The sequence below is a fragment of the Eschscholzia californica genome, unplaced genomic scaffold (genome assembly GCF_041429995.1).
Source record: "Eschscholzia californica isolate CP2 unplaced genomic scaffold, dmEscCali1.0.p SCAF_2, whole genome shotgun sequence".
NCBI classification, from domain to species: domain Eukaryota; kingdom Viridiplantae; phylum Streptophyta; class Magnoliopsida; order Ranunculales; family Papaveraceae; genus Eschscholzia; species Eschscholzia californica.
This window is the reverse complement of record NW_028238309.1, coordinates 46,240,877-46,265,231: the sequence shown is the minus strand read 5'-3', so window position 1 is coordinate 46,265,231 and position 24,355 is coordinate 46,240,877. Positions and strand designations below refer to the sequence as shown.

At 37.1% G+C, this 24,355-nt stretch overlaps 2 protein-coding genes across 2 annotated transcripts; one reads left to right on the top strand and one right to left on the bottom strand.

The window, feature by feature from the left end:
- Positions 1 to 10,977: 10,977 nt before the first annotated feature.
- LOC147558380 (LisH/CRA/RING-U-box domains-containing protein) lies at positions 10,978 to 15,878 on the bottom strand. Its single transcript, XM_086660031.1, has 7 exons — positions 15,132 to 15,878; positions 14,845 to 15,039; positions 13,887 to 14,009; positions 12,861 to 13,046; positions 11,918 to 12,051; positions 11,318 to 11,504; positions 10,978 to 11,224 (listed from the first exon to the last, which is right to left on the bottom strand). Exons 1-7 carry the CDS (start codon positions 15,423 to 15,425, stop codon positions 11,123 to 11,125), a joined length of 1,221 nt encoding a protein of 406 aa, XP_086516157.1. The 5' UTR covers positions 15,426 to 15,878; the 3' UTR covers positions 10,978 to 11,122.
- Positions 15,879 to 17,470: 1,592 nt separating this feature from the next.
- LOC147558379 (DNA-directed RNA polymerases II and V subunit 8A-like) lies at positions 17,471 to 20,751 on the top strand. Its single transcript, XM_086660030.1, has 5 exons — positions 17,471 to 17,757; positions 18,063 to 18,167; positions 18,290 to 18,447; positions 20,145 to 20,239; positions 20,383 to 20,751. Exons 2-5 carry the CDS (start codon positions 18,095 to 18,097, stop codon positions 20,492 to 20,494), a joined length of 438 nt encoding a protein of 145 aa, XP_086516156.1. The 5' UTR covers positions 17,471 to 17,757; positions 18,063 to 18,094; the 3' UTR covers positions 20,495 to 20,751.
- The last annotated feature ends 3,604 nt before the right edge of the window (positions 20,752 to 24,355 follow it).

Here is a 24,355-nt window from a genome sequence, read left to right as displayed (position 1 = left end):
AGCATCTCTATTTATTTTGAAGGGATTGGGCAAAACGCCCAAAAAATAAAGAAATATGAGAGGATAGCCCAAATCAGAAAATCAATTAGGGGTAGGTCCTCAGGTGGGGGGGGGGGGGGGCCTGGGGGGGGGGGGGGGGGGCCTGGCCGGAAAATTCAAAAATTTTTGAAAAATAATCTAACACACCTCCCATCAGACTGTGTAATTTCTATAAATTTACAATATTGCCACTGAAAAATTTCCGGGAAATGCGAATTTTTTTGAAAAATAGTCTGACGCACCTGACAAAACCTGGTACTTTCCACGAATTTACAGAATTGCCATTACAAAATTTACCAACTTGCCATTTTTGTTTTTTTCATATTTTTTTTCTTTTTCCTTTTTTTTTTTATTTTCTCCCACATATTTCTCTCTTAAATCTTTTAAATTTCTCTCTCCAATCTCAACAAATTTCGTTCTTTTTTTTCAGATTTATTTCTTATCTCTTTCCAATCTCAACAAATTTCTTCATTTTTTGTAGTTTTTCATTGATTCGTACAGGGGAATTTTCTTGTGTACTGGGAATTGTTCTGTGTACCATTTGATTATGTACTAGACATTTTTGTATTGGGAATTTTCTTGTGTACCGGGAATTGTTCTGTGTACTGGCCATTTGGTTTAGTACTAGACACTTTTAAACTGAGAATTTTCTTGTGTACCGGAAATTGTTCTGTGTACTGGCCATTTGGTTATGTACTAGACATTTTTGTACTGGGAATTTTCTTGTGTACCGGGAATTGTTGAAAAATAATCTAACACACCTCCCATCAGACTGTGTACTTTCTATAAATTTACAATATTGCCACTGAAAAAAATCCAGGAAATGCGAATTTTTTTGAAAAATAGTCTGACGTACCTGACATCAAACCTGGTACTTTCCACAAATTTACAGAATTGCCATTACAAAATTAACAACTTGCCATTTTCGTTTTTTTCATATTTTTTTTCTTTTTCCTTTTTTTTCCCCCACATATTTCTCTCTTAAATCTCTTTAAATTTCTCTCTCCAATCTCAACAAATTTCGTTCTTTTTTTCAGATTTATTTCTTATCTCTTTCCAATCTCAACAAATTTCTTCATATTTTGTAGTTTTTCATCGATTTGTACAGGGAAATTTTCTTGTGTACTGGGAATTGTTCTGTGTACTGACCATTTGATTACGTACTAGACATTTTTGTATTGAGAATTTTCTTGTGTACCGGGAATTGTTCTGTGTACTGGCCATTTGGTTATGTACTAGACATTTTTGTACTAGGAATTTTCTTTTGTACCGAGAATTGTTCTGTGTACTAGCCATTTGGTTTAGTACTAGACACTTTTAAACTGGGAATTTTCTTGTGTACCGGAAATTGTTCTGTGTACTGGCCATTTGGTTATGTACTAGACATTTTTGTATTGGGAATTTTATTGTGTACCGGGAATTGTTCTGTTTACTAGGCATTTGGTTATGTACTAGACACTTTTGAACTGGGAATTTTCTTGTGTACCGGGAACTGTTTTGTGTACAGGAAAATTTGTTTTCAACTTTCGAAATTCTTTTACCAACTTTCCAGATTTATTTCTTATTTTATTTTTAGATTTCTCTCTCCAATCTCAACAGATTTGTTGCTCTTTTAAAATATTTTTCTGTTTTAGTAGATAATCTTTCAAAAAAATAGAGAGAGCAATAATATAATCGATTGAAAGAGATGAAGAAGATAAATAATAACATAAAACTTTTAGAGAGAGAAATAACATAAAACTTTGATGTTTTTAGAGATTGAAATTAAGAGATGAAGAAGATGAGTTTTAAGAGTCTAACTAATTTTGTTTAAGGATCATTCATGGCAGAAGAAACATTAAATGATAGCATTCAAGGCAAGAAGATGAGTTTATATCAAAATCACTGACTTGAAAAAAAACATGAAACCTTAAACAAAAACAGATCATCCTTTGATCTATAAATAGATGAAGAAATAGATCAAAACAGTAAGAGCTGGAACGAAAATTTCAACCAAAAATTTCATCCGAAAATGGCGCCATTAATCTTTGTTTTGGTTGTAGAGAGAGAAAGATTTTGGAAGGAAATCTAATTTGAGAGATTTTCCCAAAATTTAAAAATGGAAATCAAATTTGAGAGATATTCTCCTCATTTAATGCTTCAAATTAGACCTCCTCATTTAATGCAATTTTCAATCAGTCAAATCAGTAAGGAAGGGGATGCCGAGTTGGTATAACATCTGGACAGGGGCAAAATGGGAAGGAATAAATCGATGGAAAGGAAAATGTCAGATTTTTCTGACATTTTGGACCTAATCCTCAATTACGAACTGGGTTGGAGTTTAACCTTATTTACCCCCACTTTTTAGGGCCTCTGACTCATTTTCGATTTATTTTGGCACTTAGAGCGTCTTCAATGGGATAACCAAACTCTAAAAGTTTTTTTGCTGAAATGTGAAATATTATTAAGTCACAAGAGTACTATTGCATTACATATTCACTAAAAAGTAAGGTACATTTTTCAAAGTCTTCAATCCATTCTTCTTACGAGCTCATTTAGCTAGCTTGTCCGCTTGAATATTGAGAATCCTCTTTGTATGATTGAATTTAACGCAGTCAAGTCTATTTCTGATTTCTTTGATTTTTTGGATGTGGATCATCGATTGCCATTGAATGTTATGCGGGTTTTTCAGGTGATGGATTAGGTTTATATTGTCACTTTCTATTATGATAGCCTTATGATTATTTTCCTCTGTCCAAGTGAGCCCATAAAGTATAGCAATTGCATCACTCTCTTCGTTGTTTCGTGCTCGGGTCGTATAAGAGCGCCACTTGGATTTTTAGAGTTCATGTAAAAAAAACTTTTTCTAATGTAAAACTCTATTTGACACTCCATGTGAGAGTATCTATTTTAAAGTCTCTCAAAAGAGACACTCTAAAATTTAAGTTTCTTCTTGAGTTTTTCTAACTGTAATCTAAGTCTAAAGTAATAGAAATTTTTTACTTTCAACCACTTTTTTCCTATTGAAATTAAAAGTGACATGTGGATGAAATTGTGTTACGTTAGAGATCTATAGTAGAGAGAAAAAAGTTTGAGCGTCTCTATTTTGACAAAGAAAAAGAGTTTTAATTGACATGTGACAACCACGATTTAAGTTTTTGTTCAGCGTTCCTTGGAGATGCTTTCGGGAAAGTGAATCTTAATTGACACTTTACAATTAAGATTTACAGAGTTCTTTTCTAGTGTGTCAATGGAGATGTCCTAGACTTACTTGTGTAAGTCTCAGATTGTGATTCTCATCACTATATCGCAAAATAGAAATCTTCCAAATTAACGGCTCAAATGCAAATTTGAGGAGTTGTCTAGTATACTTACATGACATGATTATTTTTGTAAAAGTCATTTTAAATACTATGAAAAGATGATTTTTTATTTGTTTAATTTTAAATCTTGATTACTACAATAATTTGGAAAAGAGTATGGAGTATCCTCTTGGTTTTTCGAGACTAATTACCGCCACATTATCTCAAAGGTTCAATTTGATTTTTTATTGTAGTGTTTTCTAAAAGATCTCTAAAAATCTTGTATGACAGAATTTCTAAGATTAAGTGTTACATTGGTGGTACTCTAAGAGATCAAGTTCGAAATTACTAGCTAAAAAATTTATGGTGTATTTGAATAAAGAAACAACTAATCTATCAATTCATGAAGGTGGTCGGTAGTGGTCAGAAGTTGTGGTAGTGGAGGATAAGTGAAGATGAAGTTTAGGGGAAAAAATTACCATCAAATAAATTTTTGAGCTAAAAATAAATATGCAAAAATGTGCACCCATAGTCGATCTTGATTTTGAAATTGTTGAAGGCAAGATGCCCACATTAGGGCTTGTCACTTGTATTTATAGAAGTATCATGTACATGAATTACAATATTAGACATTGAGGACATAAAGAATTACAAGTATATAAATGTATGTTTTCACCCCCCTCAAGCCGAACGACGGGTACCAAGTGATAGCTTGAAACATAATTCTTGAAATTTTGATGTTGAAAGGCCCTTAGTAAAGATATCCGCTAGTTGAGACTCACTTGGTAGATATTGCACACGTAATTTACCATCATTTACTTGTTCACGGACAAAGTGAAAATCAATAGCCGAATGACGAGTCTTTGAGTGTAAGATAGGATTTACCGCCAAGTATGTTGTGCTCAAGTTGTCGCAATGAATAATTGGTGAGGTGGAAGACACATAACCCAATTCCCCCAACAAATTCTTTAGCCAAATGATGTCAGCAGCCGTATGAGCCACGACCCGATACTCAGCCTCAGTCGACGACCGAGCCACGGTTGGCTGAGTCTTTGAGGTCCACATGATTAAATTTGGGCCAAGAAATATACATAAGCCGGTTACGGATCTTCTGTCATCGGGTGACCCGGCCCAGTCCGCGTCTGAGAAGCCTAACAATGGCAGAGATGAAGATGATCGAAGTCTGATACCCGTTGTAATTGATCCTTTGAGAAATCGAAGGATTCGTTTAGCTGCTTTCCAGTGAATAGTTGTGGGATTATGCATGAATTTAGACACCTGATTGACTGAGTATGCAATGTCCGGCCGAGTCAGTGTGAGGCATTGTAATGCTCCGACGAGACTTCGATATTCTTGTGGATTCGACAGAGGTTCACCATCAAGCTTAGATAACTTCTTACCAGTTAAAGATGGGGTAGATACAGGCTTTGAATGTAATAAACCAAATTTAGATATCAAATCAGTTGTGTATTTTTGCTGAGTAAGAAGAAGAGAGGAGGAATCTCGAATTGCCTCCATTCCCAAAAAATAACTTAATGATCCCAAATCAGTAATATCAAATTGGGATTTTAATTTTGAAATTAGGGATTGTAAATTTTCAGAAGAGGAACCAGTGACAATAATGTCATCCACATAGAGTAATAAAATGGTAATACCTGAAGAGGAACGAATGATGAACATTGAGGGATCTGAAATCGATTGATTGAACCCTAATTCAAACAAAAACGAACTGAACCGATGATGCCAAGCCCTTGGTGCTTGCTTAAGACCATAAATCGCTTTTTGGAGTTGACAAGCGTAATCAGGATGACATTGATCTTCAAAACCTTTTGGCTGAGACATAAACACAGTTTCTTGAAGATCACCATTCAAGAAAGCACTCTTAACATCCAATTGACGAATTACCCAATTGCCATTAACAGCAAGAGAAAGGACTACTGTTCGAATTGTGGCCAGACGAACTAATGGACTGAAAGTTTTGGTGTAATCAATTCCTTGCTATTGAGTAAACCCACGAGCAACAAGCCGAGCCTTATGACGAGCTATTGATCCATCCGAATTTTGTTTGACTCGAAAAACCCACTTGCAGTCAACCAAATTCATATTTGATTTCTTAGGAACTAATTTCCATGTTTTGTTTTTATGTAAAGCATTAATTTCTTCTGCCATAGCTGCACGCCAATGTTCATGCTTGGATGCCTGAAGGAACGTTGAGGGTTCTTCAAGCAATGATGAATTTTCTAAAAGAGGAAATTTTGACAAACTGTTTGTAAAAAGGACCTTTGCCTTTCTCGTACCATCACGACTGCGAGTTATCATGTGATGCTTAGAGGAAGTAACAGTGATGTCGGTGGTTGAGGAAGGTGGTGGTAAAGGATTTGCAGTGGAGAGAGAGAAAGGTGCAGAGGTGTGGTCCTCTGAATTAGGGTTGAGAGACGAAGGGGAATCAGAGGAGTGGGAGGCAGGAGACGACAGTCGTTGGACCACAGGGACAGGTGGAAGAGAGACAGGAGATGGAGCAGACGAACGATCAGGATTTGATAATCGCTGGACCACGCTAACAGATGTGGGGTTGATAGGTTGCGCGAGAGATGAACGGCTACGATTAGAAGAAGGAACTATTTGACGTTGAGGAGATGAGATGGACGATGGGATGGACCCATCTGATGTGGGAAGGACACGGTGGACAGAGTTAAGGGGTACAACTCGATTTGAGACCGTTGGAGTATTGGAATTTGAAATAACAGTCCAATTTAGGGTTATAGGAGGAGTAGAAGACGAACAAATTGGGGATTTTTGATTTTGAAGAAGGAATGGGAAAATTGACTCATCAAAAATCACATTTCGAGAAATATAAACCCTAGTAGAAGATTCATCTAAGCAACGATAGCCTTTATGGTCCGGACTGTAACCTATGAAGATGCAAGGCTTTGTTTTCGATTCAAGCTTAGAAGATCGATAGGGAGTGAGAAGAGGGTAGCAACGACAACCGAACACTCGAAGAAACGAGTAATTTGGTGGTTTCCCTGTAAGTTTCTGATATGGAGATATGTTATTGAGAGTACGAGAAGGGAGTCTGTTAATGGTGTAAATAGCAGTGGAGAATGTATCAAGCCAAAGAGAAGGAGGAACAGAGGCCTGGTTAATCAAAAAGAGAGAGGTTTCTACTAGATGACGAATCTTTCTCTCAGCCACCCCATTTTGTTGGGGTGTATGAGGACAAGATTTCCTGTGAATAATGCCATGAGTATAAAGGAAGGAGGAAAAGGAATTACTAATGAATTCTCCTCCACCATCTGTTTGAAAGATTTTAATAGGTTTAGAAAACTGCTTTTCAACCATGGCTTTGAAGTTTTTAAAGTGATATTCAACTTCGGATTTGTTTTTAAGAAAATACAACCATGTAAATCTTGAATAGTCATCCACAAGAAGAAGAACATAACGAAAATTAGAGATAGAAGAGACAGGAGAGGGTCCCCACAAGTCAGCATGTATTAACTCATTTGGAGAAGAAGAAAGATGATTAACAGTACCAAAAGGGAATTGATGATGTTTTCCATTAATACAACTAACACATTTAGCTTTTGACATTGAAGAAGTTGTTAATGGTAACAATTGATTTCTAACTAAGAAATTTAAAATCTGCAAATGAGGATGACCCAGACGAGTATGCCATGTATCTGCAGATGTTCGAACACCAGGAGATAGTGATTGAGCAAATAGAGTGAGAGGTGGAGGTGATACTGGGGATAGGCGAAACAATCCATCTCTAATCGTTCCTTGAAGAAGTATCCTCCCTGTGGGAAGATCCTGAATGACAAAACCATTTCGATGGAAGATGACAAGACAGTCAAAATCATGAAGAAGTTTAGAAACAGAGATTAAGTTCTTTTTGAAGGAGGGCACAATTAGGACATTTTTGAGAGTAATAGAAGATGAGAGAGGAACATTACCCACGCCAGAGACTGAAGCAGTATGGCCATTGCCCACCATGACTTGATCAGGAGCCTGAGTATCATTTCTTGAAGCAATGGAAACATTATCAGAGGCAATGTGAGAGGTAGCACCAGAGTCTACATACCAATTTGGGTCTGAAGAGACAGAATCAATTCCCAAAGCAGCAAAGGAGTGAGATAGTTATTGTTGTCGTTGGAGAGAGAAGCATTGCCTAGCTGTATGGCCTGGACGACCACAATATTGACATATGAGAACAGAACGATCAGGATGAGGACCAAGAACAGAGTGAGAGTTTGAATAAGAACGAGAAGAACCCCCTCTGTTTGAATAAGATCCACGACCACCTCTGTGACCTCCTCTGTTTCTTTGAGAATAGGACCCCCGACCTCCTCTGGAGGAGTTATTCGAAAAACGAGGAGGGGGAGAAGACATTTGAGTAAAAAGTGCAGATGGTTGAGGAGTTGGGGGTTGAAGGAGCTGAAGACGACATTCATGAGTTAAGAGGTGGGAATGTAATTCAGAGGAGGTTGGTGGTGTGAGTCTGGTGGTCATTGAGGTGACAAAACCTTCATAAGAAGGACCAAGACCAGAGAGAGTGATTAATACCAATTCATCATCAGCCACTGGATGACCAATGGCAGCTAGGGAGTCAGATAGGGTTTTGAGACGAAGGAGATACTCAGAAACAGAGAGTGACCCTTTCTTGGTTGTCTGTAGCTGAAGCTTGAGGTTCATAAGACGAGCTGAGTTGAGAGAAGAAAAGGTATGCTCAAGGGATTCCCAAACAGCTCGAGAAGAGGTAAGACCTAGTACCTGAAGAAGGATAGGTTCTGTGAGAGTTGCGTTGATCCATGAGAGTAGCATTTGATCTACTCGATACCAATAGACAAAGTCTGGATTAGGAGTTAGCTCAGAGGAGCCTTCAGCTGAAGCAGGAAGAAATTCATTTGGAGGAGGAAAGCTGCCATTAACAAACTTGTAGAGATCCTGGGAATGAAGAATGGGAAGAAGTTGGCTGCGCCAAAGAAGGTAGTTCGAAGCATCCAATCTAATGGAGATGAGATTGGAGATATTTGTTAGAGAAGGAAGAGTAGAGACAGAGTGAGTGAGAGAAGAAGAAGAAGGTTGAGGGTTAGGAGATGAAATAGGTTGAGAGATTGGTGAAGAGGGGTTTTGATCTGCCATTGAAGAGAGGAGAAAAGGATGAAGAAGATGAAGAAGAGAAAGGTGACGCTGAAAACTAGGGTGGGAGGGAGGGAAAAACTTTTTAGAAGTTGTTGGCTGGCTCTGATACCATGAAATTGTTGAAGGCAAGATGCCCACATTAGGGCTTGTCACTTGTATTTATAGAAGTATCATGTACATGAATTACAATATTAGACATTGAGGACATAAAGAATTACAAGTATATAAATGTATGTTTTCAGATTTGACCGTCTTTATTCTCCGAATACTTTTTGGACCAAAGCCGCTACCTAAAATACTTTTTTGTAAGGAATCAATTTTCATTCAATAAAAGCTTTGTGGTACAAAAGTCTTCTCACTCTAGAGTTCCCATGTTATAGCACTCTCGGCCAAGAAATTTCTTCCTAGTGAATTTGGCTAGTTTATCTGTCATTACATAATGAGCAATTCATTTCCTGTAGTTGCATGGATCCCCCCAACGCAGGATTAAGACGAAGAATGTTCAAAGTTAATTTCCAGAGAAATAATGAGTTTGGTTCCAATTTCAGCTTCATTATGCTAAATCCCAAAATCCTAGCCACCTCTATGTTTGTGTTGTGCTAAGTCGTTTTATGCTGGCATGCTTTCAAAACAATACCTTTTTCCTGAGTTGATCCTCCCCGCCAGAAATCCCTCTACAGGGATAACATGTCGTACATTATTTTCTTAGAAATATCAAATACTAACATCTACTTCGGAGACGCTTGTAAGGATGAAGAGATGAATTTATGTTGTTTGAAGCGCAAGATGAGGCGAGACGATGAAGTCCTCGCTTGCGCCTTGCTCGCCAACGTGCGCCTTAGCTGCTGAAAGTAGTGAAGAAGATGAGTGGTGCAGAAGGAGAACAAGAAGACGGAGAGGAGGAAGGAAATGTTAGATCACCAACGGTTAATATTGGTCAAAGATTTCCTCATTTTTGGTCTTTAAAAATTTTTGACCAAATCTGCACTGTTTATGATATATGACCATCAAAGTTATTATCGTACCCTTAATCAGATTAAAAGCTTACATGTCTGATGTCTCTCTCTCTCTCTCTCTCTCTCCAACCTCAAAGTCGTCATCTTCTTCTTCTAAACCCTAAAACAATAAATCCCCTTCTTCTCCCCTCGATCGCTTCTCTTTTTTCTCGGAGGCGTGACCTTTCCCAACCTTGCACCTTCGTCGATTTAGTGTTGCCAAGGCACAGTCTTGACAACATAGGACTTACCTACTTAGGTAGAAGTTTAGACTTCCCATTGTTGATCTTTTGAGACAATCAATCTGGACAGAAGGAGAAACATTTGGTCTTAGACTTCCTTATGAAGAGTGTTGCTCTCTACCTAAAATACTCAAAAGTGCTTTTGAGAGAAATCGAATCCTTTACGTTCTACCAAACATCTAGGTCGTAACTATTAAGCTAAAACTGTCCACCACCCTTTAGTGCAATGGTTGGACACCCCTCTTAAGCCCATGAGGTCGTGGGATCGAGCTCGGTGGAAGCAGTTTACCATCAAGATTTATTCTATGTAATTTAGGCAATATAATATAAAGTAAATAATATAATAAATTGAGTTTTAGACCACTTTCATGTTGTTGGGCTTTAGGCCTCTTTCATTATGGTTTAAATTAGGTAGTTATTGTGCACATCACATCTTCATGATGTATCAATGGCTTGTAACGACTCACGTCGATCATAGTCCATGTCTCAAAAAAGAAAACTATTAAGCTAAAACTCAAATTTTACTCGTTCTCAATCTAGAAACTAATAATTTTTAAACCCGAGATAGCCTATAAAGCCAGAAATACAAGGCTCTCATGCATTCGGGCTCGCTTTGGTTGCTTTGGACCCGGACCGGCTCTACAGACAGAAGAGGGAGCAACCTGTCTAGGCGGCCAGCTGGAAGAAATACACACTCCCTCTTGATCAATCTCGTGTTGTCGAGCGCAACAAACCTTATTCGCCCGAAGACTTAGTTACATGCATCAATTATGTTCCTCTCCTCAAGTTCTTGAATTTAGAGCTAGAGATGGCTTTACTCACACTCACCAGATGATTCTAATAGAAAGTCATGTTGCTTAGCACGGATAGTTAATTACCAAATGTAATGTTTAACTAATTTGGTCAGACTTCTATACATTCCTTAACGTTTGCCCTGCATTTGTACGTATCCTTCCGATCGAAAAATGGGACGAGTATCGGTGTAAAACGAAGAAGAGGCGAAGTAAGATTAACATGAAAATAGCTTTCGTCAACTAGTTTGCTTCACCGGAAAGAGATGCAATAAGTACAACAAGGAATAGAGCATCACTGCATCAGACACGATACAAGTGCTAGAATGCATAGGACTGGAGAAGATATCTTTTAGCTGAATGTTTGTTTCGCCTTGCATTATTTTTGGCATACCTCTGGTACTGGAAATTGCTCATTTTCAACGATAAAGATGGAGAACCGAGATATCTGACGATATCCAGTCTCAATTCAAGGAGGAAGTGCAAATTTTATAAACTTAAAAGTCATCAAAGGGGTAGCCATGGTTTTCATTAAGTTAGGTCTTATGAAGAGTTTTAACACCCAATCCAGATATTACAACTTGGATCATTGCTTACCTAGAATAAGCAAATAAGCCAGCAGATTTACATGTCTATGATATGAACGCCTTGACAAGTTCCGAGTAGTTGCAGACTGATCCTGTTCTTGGACAAGTAATCGTCCCGTCATTCTTCTTAGCCATTTCTTCGAGAGCCTGAAGAGATGCAGAATATTATTATTAAAGGTAAACATACAATAACCCTAGTGCAAGATTGAATTTATTTTAGTTTTAGATCAAGTTTCGAACCTTGGTGCTGTATACATAGCCATTGGGTAAGACCAATGGTGGGTTTTCAGTATCCATTAGCTCTTTTGTGATGTAGCAGACAAGTTTCGAATGATGTTGCTTAGAGAAGGGTAATTGCATTGCCAGATTCCGGAAGCTCTCCTGTGACAGTGGATCTTCTTTTGTACAGTTTTCTTCGAAGCAGAAACTGATATCAGGTTAAGAAATAACAAGTTGTTACCATGACAGATTTAGAACTTTTATATGTTATGAAATTTAGGTATATGGCCTTGTAGGGTTATAGAGATGGATGTCAATGTCTTGTTTTTTATCACTTATAGATGGTTACTGAGATCGGCCAAACTGCTACGACCAGAATGGGGGTAACCCGAGCAAATCTCATGCCTAACCTTCCGAGCAGTTATGGGGTTTGGTGATCTATCCCTGTCATCAGTTTTTTAGGGTATGAAAGCACCGAATAGAACTTGGTATAATACGAAGAGTTCCAGTTCCAGAACTGAAATATTTGCAACTGAAACAGGATACTTTGGTCTTCAACCCTTTAGGATTCATGTATTAGGAAATCAAAATGGCAAAAAAAAAAACGAGGGAGAAGGATACGGAGTCTTAAGGGCTGATAGGCCTGCTTGCAGGAAAATATTCAACAAGGGTTCAAGAGTCATTCCATATAATCGACAAAATTCTTGCTTGAATAGCTCCACAAGATGGTCCCACTGTTTTGACTCAAACAAAACCTGCAAACAGAAAATGAACGACTTGATCCAGTGAGAACCCGAAGGCAAGCTAGTTTACCCGAACAGCATACGGCAAAATATCTCAAGGCTCCAATTCCTAATTACACATTAAGACAAGACCTGTTGTGTAAATAAATTTCACTTCAAAGAGAATGATATCCTTGGGAAACCATAACCAAAAACTGGAAACGGGGCCGCTTTTGACCATAAAACTCAACTATGGGGAGTTTGATCTCAAGAGAAATGAGAGAATTACTTTTTTTTTAAACTCCGAATGAATCTATTAAAAGAAGGAAAGGATCTATTAAAAGAAGGAAAAATATACAAGGTCTAAGAAGCGTCTAGGAGGTCAGGCAATCCTCCTAAAATAACAAGCCTTACAAAAGTGTCTCTAGGAGGTCAGACAGTCCTCCTACAGTAACAAGCCCGCGCACGAACACAAAATTTACAATGAGAGAATGAATTAATTTGTTTAAAAGAACTCGAAGAAGAACCATCAGGATAAACAACATTTGTCAGCAATATTGTTCAATCAACTGGAGGTTTAGACCTTTTGCATTTAGCTGTATGTATAACCCACACTGTGTACTGGGTGCATCTAGTACTAGTACAAAAGCCATCGAAATCCTGGCAGTAGGCCAAAATATGAGATTCACTTGATACTTAGCAGTAGCAGTGGACAATAGAGATTCTTTCACATACATTACAAAACTTGGATGCTTGAACATGTTTTTCAGAAAGAATCATTTAACTCGTTCTCTTGATCATTGAAATCAAACGGCAGTAGAATACGGTGGAAATAGGTCTACCTTGTACTTTGGACACTCAGTGTTACTCTTGAAGGCTAGGGTTGCCATAACACGCTGCAGTTCCTTCATATTGGTGGCTCCCCATGGAGCAAGGTATTTTCGAGCATATGTGATAGCCTGCATATGGTTATCAACTCTCACCAGCTCTATGAACTCCTGAAGTCTCAGTTGAAACTCAATTTTGCTCTGCCATCCATAAATAGATTAAGTATGTATTAGTTTTGGACAAGCAAGAGTTTACGTGGTCAGGACTCAGGATCCTTGTGCAGTATAGCATTGCAGAGAATATAATCACTGTAAGATGCAGCTGATAAGTTAGAAAAAGAGATGGCAATATGGTGTTTGTAAAAAAAATTTAAAAGAAAGGACCGTGATTAAATAATTGACTACTGTAAGTAGCAGGAGCCATGTTTTGCTGTTTAAGGTGTCACCAAGACTAATTTTACGATATAGACAAAAGAGACGTATCCCAGTAGAAATGTAAAAGTCAAGCTCTAAAAATTTACATATCCAATAAATAACTGCACTAAGCACATTTTTGGAGTACATTGTTATCCAAATTTTTCTACATAGCGTGAACGCATCAAATTAGGAAAAGATTTCGACAGGAATGATGTAACGGTTCAAGCACAAGCATTGCTAAAACTTAGATTCCCCTATTCCCTTCAATAATATCACGATTTGAATAGCATATAAATTATGACTTTTATGACAAGTTCACTTCTCATACCTAAAAAAGGTTTACGCTAGTTAGACGCAATCGAAGTTTTAAATTACTAAGATTATCAATTACGTAAAATACTTCTTAATTTTCTCCATTAGCCAGTAGGCCAGCAGTTATTGAGGTCTCTGATAGCAACTAGTAAGATCCTAAATTGCGCGTTAAATTGACAAAGAACGGTATTTCAGACAGCTTACTTGTATACCTTCTAGATGCGAAAAATCAGACAGACAGATACATTAGACCAAACAACAAAAGCATAAATGCAAAACTCAAGACATAAACAAAAACTTTAGAGGTTACACCTTTGACTTCTTCAACCTGGATTTGTTTTCTGCACACCAAGCTAAAGCAGGAGCTACCTCCCTCTTTTGAAGTGCATCAATGACCTTCTTTGCCTCCAGAAAGACATCAATATCAACAAGATCCTACAATAAGGAAATAATAACTTAACATCTATTGCAGTGATATTGTTATAGACCACAATCTCACTCTTTTGGAAATCTCGTTGGTGTTAAAGAACCATATTATAGAAATATCTAACTCGACCTGGGTAAAAGCACGTCCACGTCAAAGGCATTATCACAGACATCAGATGTTCTGAATTTGAATGATGATCTAATAATGATTCTGATAGACCATGTTTAGTTGTTATACTGAAAAACTAACATCTCCATCTATGCATAATTAAGTTCGGCAATTACATCATTTATGCATTATTTCATGTATTAAAAGAATTGTATATTAGTCCTCTTCACATTCAGATTAAATACATCGACCAGTTTGATGATGCAAAACCCTAGCAGGTAGCTCAACAAACTAATCCACCGCGGCCTTCATGGGAAAGTAGGTATACTTGATTATGTTATGGATCATGACTCTGGGTGAACTCGATGTATTAACATATAACAACCCAAAATACCATGCTACTGAACGTCGCAGATTATCAAACACTGAAAGAATGTGAATCCCCTTTAATGAAGAAAGTATCTTAATCATCACGCACCAATATAGCTAGATGCCTAAAACTACCCTCTCCGGGTCGGTTCAATTTTGGAGCCCTAGTTTCATAAAGTTAACACGTGTTTAGTTGTAGCAAGGTACATGTCAGTGTTATCGATGAAGGATGTTGTAGTATAAATGGAAATAGCAAGAATTATCATATAGGGTTTTCATTTCATAATATTTCATACAAACACAAATAAACCTAAGCATCATGATAAGAAACAAATTTCAGAAAAACAAAAATGAAATCAAAATTACTTGTATATTACTGGATTCTGCAAGTTTTGTAGCAGTATCATAGCAAGATAAACGCAACATATAATCCACAAGAATTCGCTTAAGTCTTATACTGTTCCAATCAGTCGAATTCTCCGTATCCGCTGCTTCTAAGTGATCAAACCTAGCTCGGCATCTTTGTGCTTGCAAATTCTCAGCTTTACTTCCTTCTTCCAACTTCAAACAAAATCAGATTTTGAGGTATTACTAACAGATAAACCTTTTTCAAATTCCAATCTAAATCAAATAACAGAAGATTTTGTTTATACCTTTCTCTTGAGACCTTGTAATCTAGAAACAAGATTAGTGAGATGATGAACTGCTTCTTCTTTAGACAAATCATCACGATTTGAAGCATCAGAAACACTAGAAATAACAGTAGACATATCTTTCTCAACGATCCGATGATTAGCCCTAATTGATTTCTTTAAATGTTCAAAAGGAACTCTTAAGAACTGATGCTCTAATTTTAATGATTCTGCTAGATTGTTCTTCCTTGTCGGTGGAACAACCGATGGTGTTGTTGCTACAGACGCAGCAGCTCCATTTGATTCTGGTTCCATTAGGTCAATCGATTCTAGAGAGAGAAAGAGAAAGTTTTAGAGAGAGAAAGAGATTGAAGTTCTTTTAGTAATTCAGAAACTGAATTTCATTTTCTGTCTGAAAGAATCAAGAAGGAAGGGGATAGAGATGAACGAACGACCACGCACAGAAGGTTCTTGGTGAATTGAATCTCTTCGGAAACTAGAGTGTTAGATATTAATACGTCTAATAGGTATTGATGTTTACGATCTTACCAAGTGGCATCTACTAGGACCTATTTAAACCATTGGATGTTCTTAGCCCCTTGGTGTAGCGGTTGGACATCCCTCTTAAATCCATGAAGTCTTGGGATCGAGTCTTCCTGAAAGCAGTTTATCACCAAGATTTATCGTATGTAATTTAGACAATAAATAAAGTAATCTAGAAATAGATGGGCTTTCAGGCCCCTAGAATGGGCCTAAGAGTCTTTATATGGTCTTTAGGGTTCAAGATGTCTTAATACGGCGGTTATAGTGCTCATCCAAATCCATGATGTGTTGCATATTATATTCATGATGTATCGATGTCATCCAAATGTAATGACTCTTAGAGTCCAGTATAAAAAAAAAACAGAGAGTCTCAAAAACAAACCCCAGTCCCTCGAAATTTAGTATTTAAGCCTAGTATGCTTGGCAGTTACTCATGAGGTCTCAAATTCATCCCAACCTATATTCTTCTAGTCATATCTACTTTATACGACTTTTGATTGTTACAAAAATAAGGGTTGGGTTCAAACGAATTTGCCTATAATGAAGTAAATAGGATTGTCCCGTTTAGAGTTTGACTGTTTATATCGATGATACCAATTGATTATAGATGTCGGGTGTTTATATACGAGATCTTGTCGTTCCTGATGTTCAACTATGTAACAATTACAATAATATTTGCATTTGGAAGAAATATTTTCATAGATAGTTCCTCTGCTGATTTATGTCGGATATTCAAATATTATTTCAATTTTTTTTTATTGTAATTTGAGATTATTTTCTGACGAAGACCATTTCGTATTACAAGAATCTAGAAGTATCAGGAAATTAATTATATTCGCAGTAAGTTGGGATTTTGTGAGTGTGCTCACGAGAGAAATTCGTTCAAATTGGACAAAAAAAACTTCAAAATCAAAATTGATGATGAAAGCTTATAGCTGCAGAAGGTGTATCTCACTGCATACTTCACTTATGTTTTCGCACATCAGGCGGCGAAGCCCATACTCTGTAGCCTATAATGAGTATGTAAATTCACAAGACATGCTTCCTAAACGAATACTTATCAAAATACGAAGATGTATAAATTAGTGGGGTCAAATGGGTTAGGTTGCCCGAGCTCGGTCCACATTATTTTTGGGCCTTACTTGGCTCTGGTTGACACTTTGGCGAGCTAGGGCAGGCCCTACGCTAGCTCGGGTTGGACCAACTTCCTGGTTCACTGGGCTCGACACAGTCAAAGTAAGAAGAAACCATTGGATGAGTTACTGAGATCCGGGATGAAAAGGTTTGATAAACCTAAACTCTTAAACTATATGTCAATAATGCATATGGTCATGAGAGAGCCATGTGAAGTAGGGATGTACGGTTAGTATTTGAATCGAGCAAACCAATCTGATTCAAAGAGATTCAGACGGTTTGGTAACAGGACAAAGGGTTATCCGGATTGACTCTGATATTAATACGCAATAACCGAAAGGTTTGATTCGATTTATGATTTGTGTGATCGATAGCTTAGGAAAACCGAACAAAACCATTATTTTTATGTATTTTATGTTGTATATTTATATTATACATGTAGTGTATGATAGTCATGATGGATGGTAGAGATTTAATGGTTACGTTACTAAACACATAAAAATTTTCATACTGAAACAAAATTTCTTGTTAAAGTCTAACTTTGTCGTTCGGTTTATCGGTTATCCAACCGAACCGAACCGTTCAGGTACAGTTTTGTTCGATTACAGAACCAAACTAGGAACTGTTCGACTCAGAATGAATTATAAGCAACCCAATCCGACCCGTCGGATTGATTTGCCGATAGGACTAAAAAGTCGGTGACCAGACTGCTGTACAACCCTAATGTGAAGATCAAGTGATCAACCGTGGTCTGTAAGTTGGTCTTTGTAATTGTTTAAAAGAGTAGGGGTAATTTGGGTGTTTGATTTTCTTTTTCTTTTCTTGGGTTGGGTAGGACCGTAGGAGAGGGAGGGTTTAAGTTCAGTTTTCTGCAATAGACAAGGAGCCGAGCAAGTGAGAGGCACTAGGGTTTTATCGATAATCTCCACTCTCTCCGGAATTCTCTTAAACTTGGATCCTCATTCCTCAGGTTTTAGCTATAACTTTGCTTACCCTCTTATAAAATTCATCAAGAAATTGACAAGTCTCTTTCATAATTGAGATGGTTTAGGTTGTAACCCAACTGTTAGATGAAATTCCTCTTTTTGACTAACTTTTTGTTTGCACACCACTTCAAGGTTAGAAGTTGACACATCTAGTTGTTAGTCCCCAAGTTGGCCGACTAGCATCCAATTCCATTTCTGACATTCTGTTTATAATCGTTTATAACTGTGATTTTCTTACACTTTTATTTGTTCACACTCTCTAATTGCCTTCATTATATTCACTTTGTAGGTGATCTGTTGTGATCCTTAAGTTTTGCTAAAATGGCTGACCTTCTCTTTGATGATATTTTCAAAGTTATGCAGCTGGATCCGGATGGTAAAAAGTTCGATAAAGGTATAATGGTGCTTGGTTTCTTGCTTAACAGCACGTTCTACATTTATATTAGATCGAATAACGTACTGTTACGTGATTAACTTACATATTAACAATGAACACCTATTTAATTATGTATGTAGTTTCTCGTATTGAAGCGAAGAGTGAGAAGTTTGAGGCCTTCATGCATCTAGATGTGAACACAGAGATATATCCTCTACAACATGATGACAAGTTCACAATGGCGTTAGCTCCCACTCTGAGTCTTGATGGAACTCCTGACACTGGTTATTACGATCAGGTAATATACTTCTTCAAACACAGATAATTATGATTTCTTTCTATTTAGTTTTGTAGGTGTTCCACATCTTTTAAAGGCGTCTTCGTTTCTCTATAATTGTTAAAAAAAAAAAATATAGTTTCACTTGTTAAAGGAGGATAGGTTGAAAGTCGCTATAGAAGTAGTTTCCAAAATAAGTATTTGGGGCCGTAATTTTTTTTTGTTTCCCCTTCCTTTCTTGCTTTCTCCCTTTTAGACTTCCTATCAGGAGACCTAATTTTCTTTAGGGTTGCCTAGTTACCCGCCCATGCTCTGGTGCTTGCCTAGGCATCACCCCACTTAGCGGCTCAAACTACATAGGGCCCGAGTGGCTTGGTTTTGCAGTTTCTTGTTTGAAGTACTTTTCAGTGTTAATCAGGCCCGGCCCTGGCCCAAAGCGAGCAAAGCCTCGCTTTGGGCCACCATATTTTGGGGGCCACATTTGTGTGGGTTGCCTATAGGATTTTTAGTAGTTGAGCATCTTAGGCCCAGTAGTAATTAACGTAAGGGTAGCCCATATTCAAATGCGTACAGCGTACCACTCATTCCGTTTCATTGTCTTAAAAGAGTGGCCCCACCAAAGTTTTATACTATCAACAATTTAACCCTAAATCTGAATATATCTCCTTTTACTCCCTACTTACTCCCTACTCTATAGTCAATACTCACCCACCACCCGATTTTACCTCTAATTCCTATTGCTAGGCCATTAGCTTTCACCCCAGCCATCCTCCCCCCTTTAATATATAGGTATTTATTTCATTATGTACTGTATTACAATATCACTATCAATGTTTGAATGGATAAAATGAAATGACCTTTTCACAGACATTTAGCTTTATTCTTTTTTATATTTTATAATTAAAATTAATTCTGTTAATGTTCATCATTTTTTATTGTTTGAGGTTATTATAATTTGAATTTCATTTATAATGTATTGTTAGAGTAAAATAAACTTAGTTTCATGTTTAGATGGTTAGATCATTGTTTGTTGTGTTCAAATTACTTTAGTTATGTTCAAGTTCAGTCAAATTAGAGTTGCAATAAATTAGGTATTTTCAACACTTCCAAATACGAAAACTCTCCGACAGAAAAGCGTAAAACTAATGTCTTATACACAATGATGTTACAGTATGAGTACTATATTTACCTCTTTACTTCAAGTCGTTAAATAAAGCCCTAATATTATGGTGCTTAAACCAAGGGGTTTGGAAAACAAAATACATAATAGACCAAATATCCCCGATCATGTTTTAGCATCACAAAAAGTGAACCCCTCGTTGGCAAACTATTGTGATAAATTGATTTAAAATTAGATTTACCGGAATGACATTATATATGCATTTTGAAATGAAGTTTGGAAGATCGAAAGCAAACATATTTTTATAGGATGGGCTTAGTGTCGAACGTAAGGTTGAGAAGAGCGTGAGAGGAAATTTAATTCGTGTATAACGCAGAGGGCCCCATTTTTGAATTTTGCTTCGGGCCACCATAAAGTCAAGGCCGGCCCTGGTGTTAGTTTTGTTTCCGAGGTACTTTACGTATGCCCTATGTTCTATCTTTATATTTGCTAGCAATCAACATCGATATAAAACAACTTCTACAACTTCTATGAGCCCTTGATCTGCTCCTCGGAATCTGTTCAAAAATCAATTGATTTCTTGTCGAACAATGTACAGGCAGCAAGAAAATCTCTTGCGGATAAATACGAGTACGTTATGCACGGGAAACTGTACAAGATATCGGAGGCTGGCTCAGGAGGCAATGTTAAAGTGTATGTGTATGCTATAGCTTATTTTGGTTTAAACAGAACCTTGATTCGTACACTTTTTCTTTCTCTAACTCTAAAACTGAAGTTCAATAGATATTCAAGATTCAAAGTTTGTATTTTCATTTATCTTGTTCTTCGGGTTGCAGGGAGATTTATGCATCATTTGGTGGTCTGTTAATGATGCTGAAAGGGGAGCCAAGCTTGGCCAACAACTTTGAGTTAGATCAGAGACTATTTCTCTTAATGAGGAAAGTATGAAGCCTTCGTCAGGTTTCTCGTCGGGTTTACTTTTCTTTTTCCCAACTCTGATACTCTGTGAAGAGAAAGTCAAGTATTTTCATGTTGATTATATCTTCTCTCAATGCTTTCCGGTATCTAGACTGGAGTTGTTTGTATCTAATTCTTAGCTTAATATTAACTTGCTTGATACTAGTCAAAGACTCTGGTTTTTGAATATTATGGCCTTCACTTCTTGCCTAGCCTTGAAATTGAAAATGAGATCTTGATTAGTTTGACATGGTTGCAGTTCTTCCTCGTTTGTTTTTAAAAGTCCTGTTTAAATCTTGTAAACCTAGTTTTATTTGTCGAGTAAGATGTGTCGCTAAGAGGGGCTTGGAAATCCAAAAGAAGAGTTAAGCATTCTGTGAGAAGATTAATACACGCAAGAAAATACGATGCCCTTCTTTTCAGTATTCAATGTCAATGCCATTATTGGACCAACTTGTGCTTTGGTATGCACTCTTCGTATAAGAATTCATTATTGGACCAACTTGTGCTTTGGTATGCACTCTTCGTATAAGAATTCATTATTGGACCAAATTGTACGCATGCTAAAGCTGATTGCTTAGGTACTGGATATTTGTTTGTGCTTCATGGAAATGATTTCTTTGAGTTGTTTTAAGGTATTTTGGTGATACCGATGTCAGTATGTTTTCTTTGAGAGCTCTGAGGTGCTTGAAGAATCTATTTTTACCACATAAGTCCGGTATGGGGTTTAGTTCATGTCAAATTCTCCATTGACCCTTGAAAAGTCCCTGACACTTTCTTAGCTTGAGCGTAGACGCTTCACTATCGCTAACTCTGCTACTTTGTATTAATATGTTAGGTCTCTTCTTTTTAGTATTTTTTGTGATCTTTAATTTCTCGGGTGTTCGATTATACAAAAACAATTTTACCGTTGTTGTTATGATCTTGGTATTACTTGGAACTTACTGGTTTGATGAAATGCCTAGGTTAACTTTAATACATGATATGTTACCATCTTGGTTTAATTCACGAGTCATATTGTCTAATTACTCTGAAGTAAATTCACGAAGGACTCTCGTGTGATTATATTTTTTAGTACTGAGAAATTTTGGAGGAAAAGAGACAAATTATAACTATGTAATGAATTGAATGGACTTTTCGGTTTCTGGCTTTCTGCAACATATGTTGACATATGAGTTTGTTTCTTGGTTTTTTTATGGGTGCTTAAAAATAAATGAAATATGTTGGTGGTGATGATGGACATAAATTTGGCCACAAAAGGCAGCAAGTAGTTGGTCCGACCCTGTCATTTTACGAGAAACACAATAGGTTTCAGTTTCATGTATGGTGCTTGTTATGCATATACCGGTTAACCTACACTGTTCCCAGTTGTTCTACTTAGAAGTCTTTTTTATGGCATAGAAACTGACATTGTTGAGTTCTTCCAAGATCTTGACACTGTTGATATTCTTTTTATCACTAAATGCGGAAGCTTCGGAGGCATTTCCTATCGTTCAACACCCACTTGAATTTTTTTCCAACGAAAAAAAAACACCCACTTGATTTTTTTTTAGAAAAATTTGTGGAGGTTGTTGCAAGAGGACGATGAGGTAATTTTGTAAACTCTGTCCTTCACATCTACATTGTATGATCGACGAAATCCATAAATGCCATCTGACTATTCATAGTTGGTGAAGCGTTAGTTACTTTTATTTTTTTCGTTTGATTGTATACTAGACTTCAGTAAGTTTTGGCCAAGAATACAATTACAAACCACATGATCCACATTTCCAGAACTCCGCAAAGACTTTCATCAAAAAAGATACTCCACAAAGAGAAAAAGAGGTAATCCAACATAGTTATCGAACAAATTTTTTTTGACAGATAAGCTAATTCCATTAATAACATCCAAAAGATGTACATCGTACAAGCTTACAAATCCTTTAGAGGATCAAACCGAAAACTATAGACATAGTTAAGGATTTAAAATGGATTTCGCCAACTCATGTGGGGCGAAGTTTGCTTCTCTAATACAATGGTTTATTACCACGTCTCTTTCTGCTAGATACCCACGTAATCTATCCAAGTCGTTGATTAATCGCCACGGGGAAGCATCACGTCCGTCCATTATTAGGTTTACAAGGACTAAAGAATCAGTCTCCATTTCGAAACTTTGCAGCCCCAATCTCTCAGCTAGCCGAAACCCTAGTTCTATTCCTCGTAGTTCACTGTGAAGTGATGAAACCGGTGGGAATCTTTGTGCTTCTGTATCTATTATCTCCCCTCTCCAATCTCTCGCCACTGCTGCTGCTGCTGCTCTATCATACCTGTAAGCTCCATCAACATTTACCTTGATTCGTCCATGTGGAGGAGGTTTCCAAGTTCTATCCTGTAAAATATTCGAAAAAGAAGAAGTCACAGATGATGAAGGAAATTTTTTGAGTTCTAAAGCCATATTATGCCAGATGAGATTCAAATTGACATCTTGGTTTTGGAAATGTTTTGCATTCCGAGCTTTCCACCACTGCCACAACAGATAAGTGTATTTGTACCATTGATCATTCGAATTCTTTCCTTTAATTAGGATATCTTTGAGATTTTCAGTAGGATTATCTTTTAGACTTGTGAAGTCCGTATCCTGCAAAGAGTTAATGAATGATTTAAAAGTCTTGCATGTCCCAAATAGATGATTGGTTGATTCGATTTCATTGTCCGGACACATCTTGCAAGTTTGGTTCGTCTGTGGTATTCTATTCTTTATGTTTGATAACGTTGCTATCCCATTATGTAACAGCCTCCATATGAATATCTGGACTTTGGGATCCATCTCTTTCTTTTTCCAAAATTTTGACCAAGGAAAATCCCCAATATCAGGTGGTAAAACTGGTCTGATTTTTATGGCAGAATAGAATGATTTTGTTGTGAATCTTCCATGTTCTGTGTTCTTCCACATGAGTCTATCCCTTTCACATGTAGGTGATATAGTGATGTTTGTGATTGCCGTAATTGATTCTGCAGTGAAGTATTGTTGTAACAAGTCTATTTTCCAAGTCCTGGAATTTGATTCAATGAGATCTGCAACCCATGTTATATTTTGTGGTAGGCTCTGGATCAAAATTGGAATATGGTCTATCATTTCAGGAACCCATCTATCTTCCATAATTTTAGTATCAGTGCCATCTCCAATCATCCAAATGGTGTTATATTGTAATGTTGTTCTAACTTGAAGCAATGATTTCCAGAAGGGTGATGCAGGTAAGTTCCTGTTTACTTTCCAAAAGTCCTCATTTTGTAAGTACTTGGCACTTAATAATTTGACCCATATAGCTTGTTTATTTGTGAGGAATCTCCAGTCCATTTTTGCTATTAGGGATTCATTTACCTCCTTTAATGATCTTATTCCTAGACCTCCATGTTTCTTTGAACTTGTTATTATGTCCCAATTGATAAAATGAATTTTCCTGTCTTGTGACCCATGACCCCACCAGAATGACCTTTCTTCCCTTTCTAATTGGCTTAGTATACCCTGTGGTAATAGTTGGTAACTAAAAGGATACACACATAAAGGACCTAATACTGATTTGATTAAAACTGTCCTTCCTGCCTGTGACACAAATTTTTGTTTCCATCCTGCAAGTGTTTTCTTAAATTTGTCCTGCAGCCAATCATAGCTCTTTATTCTATTACCTGGCTTTAGAATTAGTGCTCCAAGGTACTTTGCTTGGTCTGTCATGATTGGAGCTTTCAATGTGTTAACAAATTGATGTTTGAGATCAGGAGTTACTCCAGAGCTAAAATAGATGGATGATTTCTCATAATTCACTGCCTGTCCTGAAAAGCTGGAATATAATTTCATGAAATCTATGATTGAAT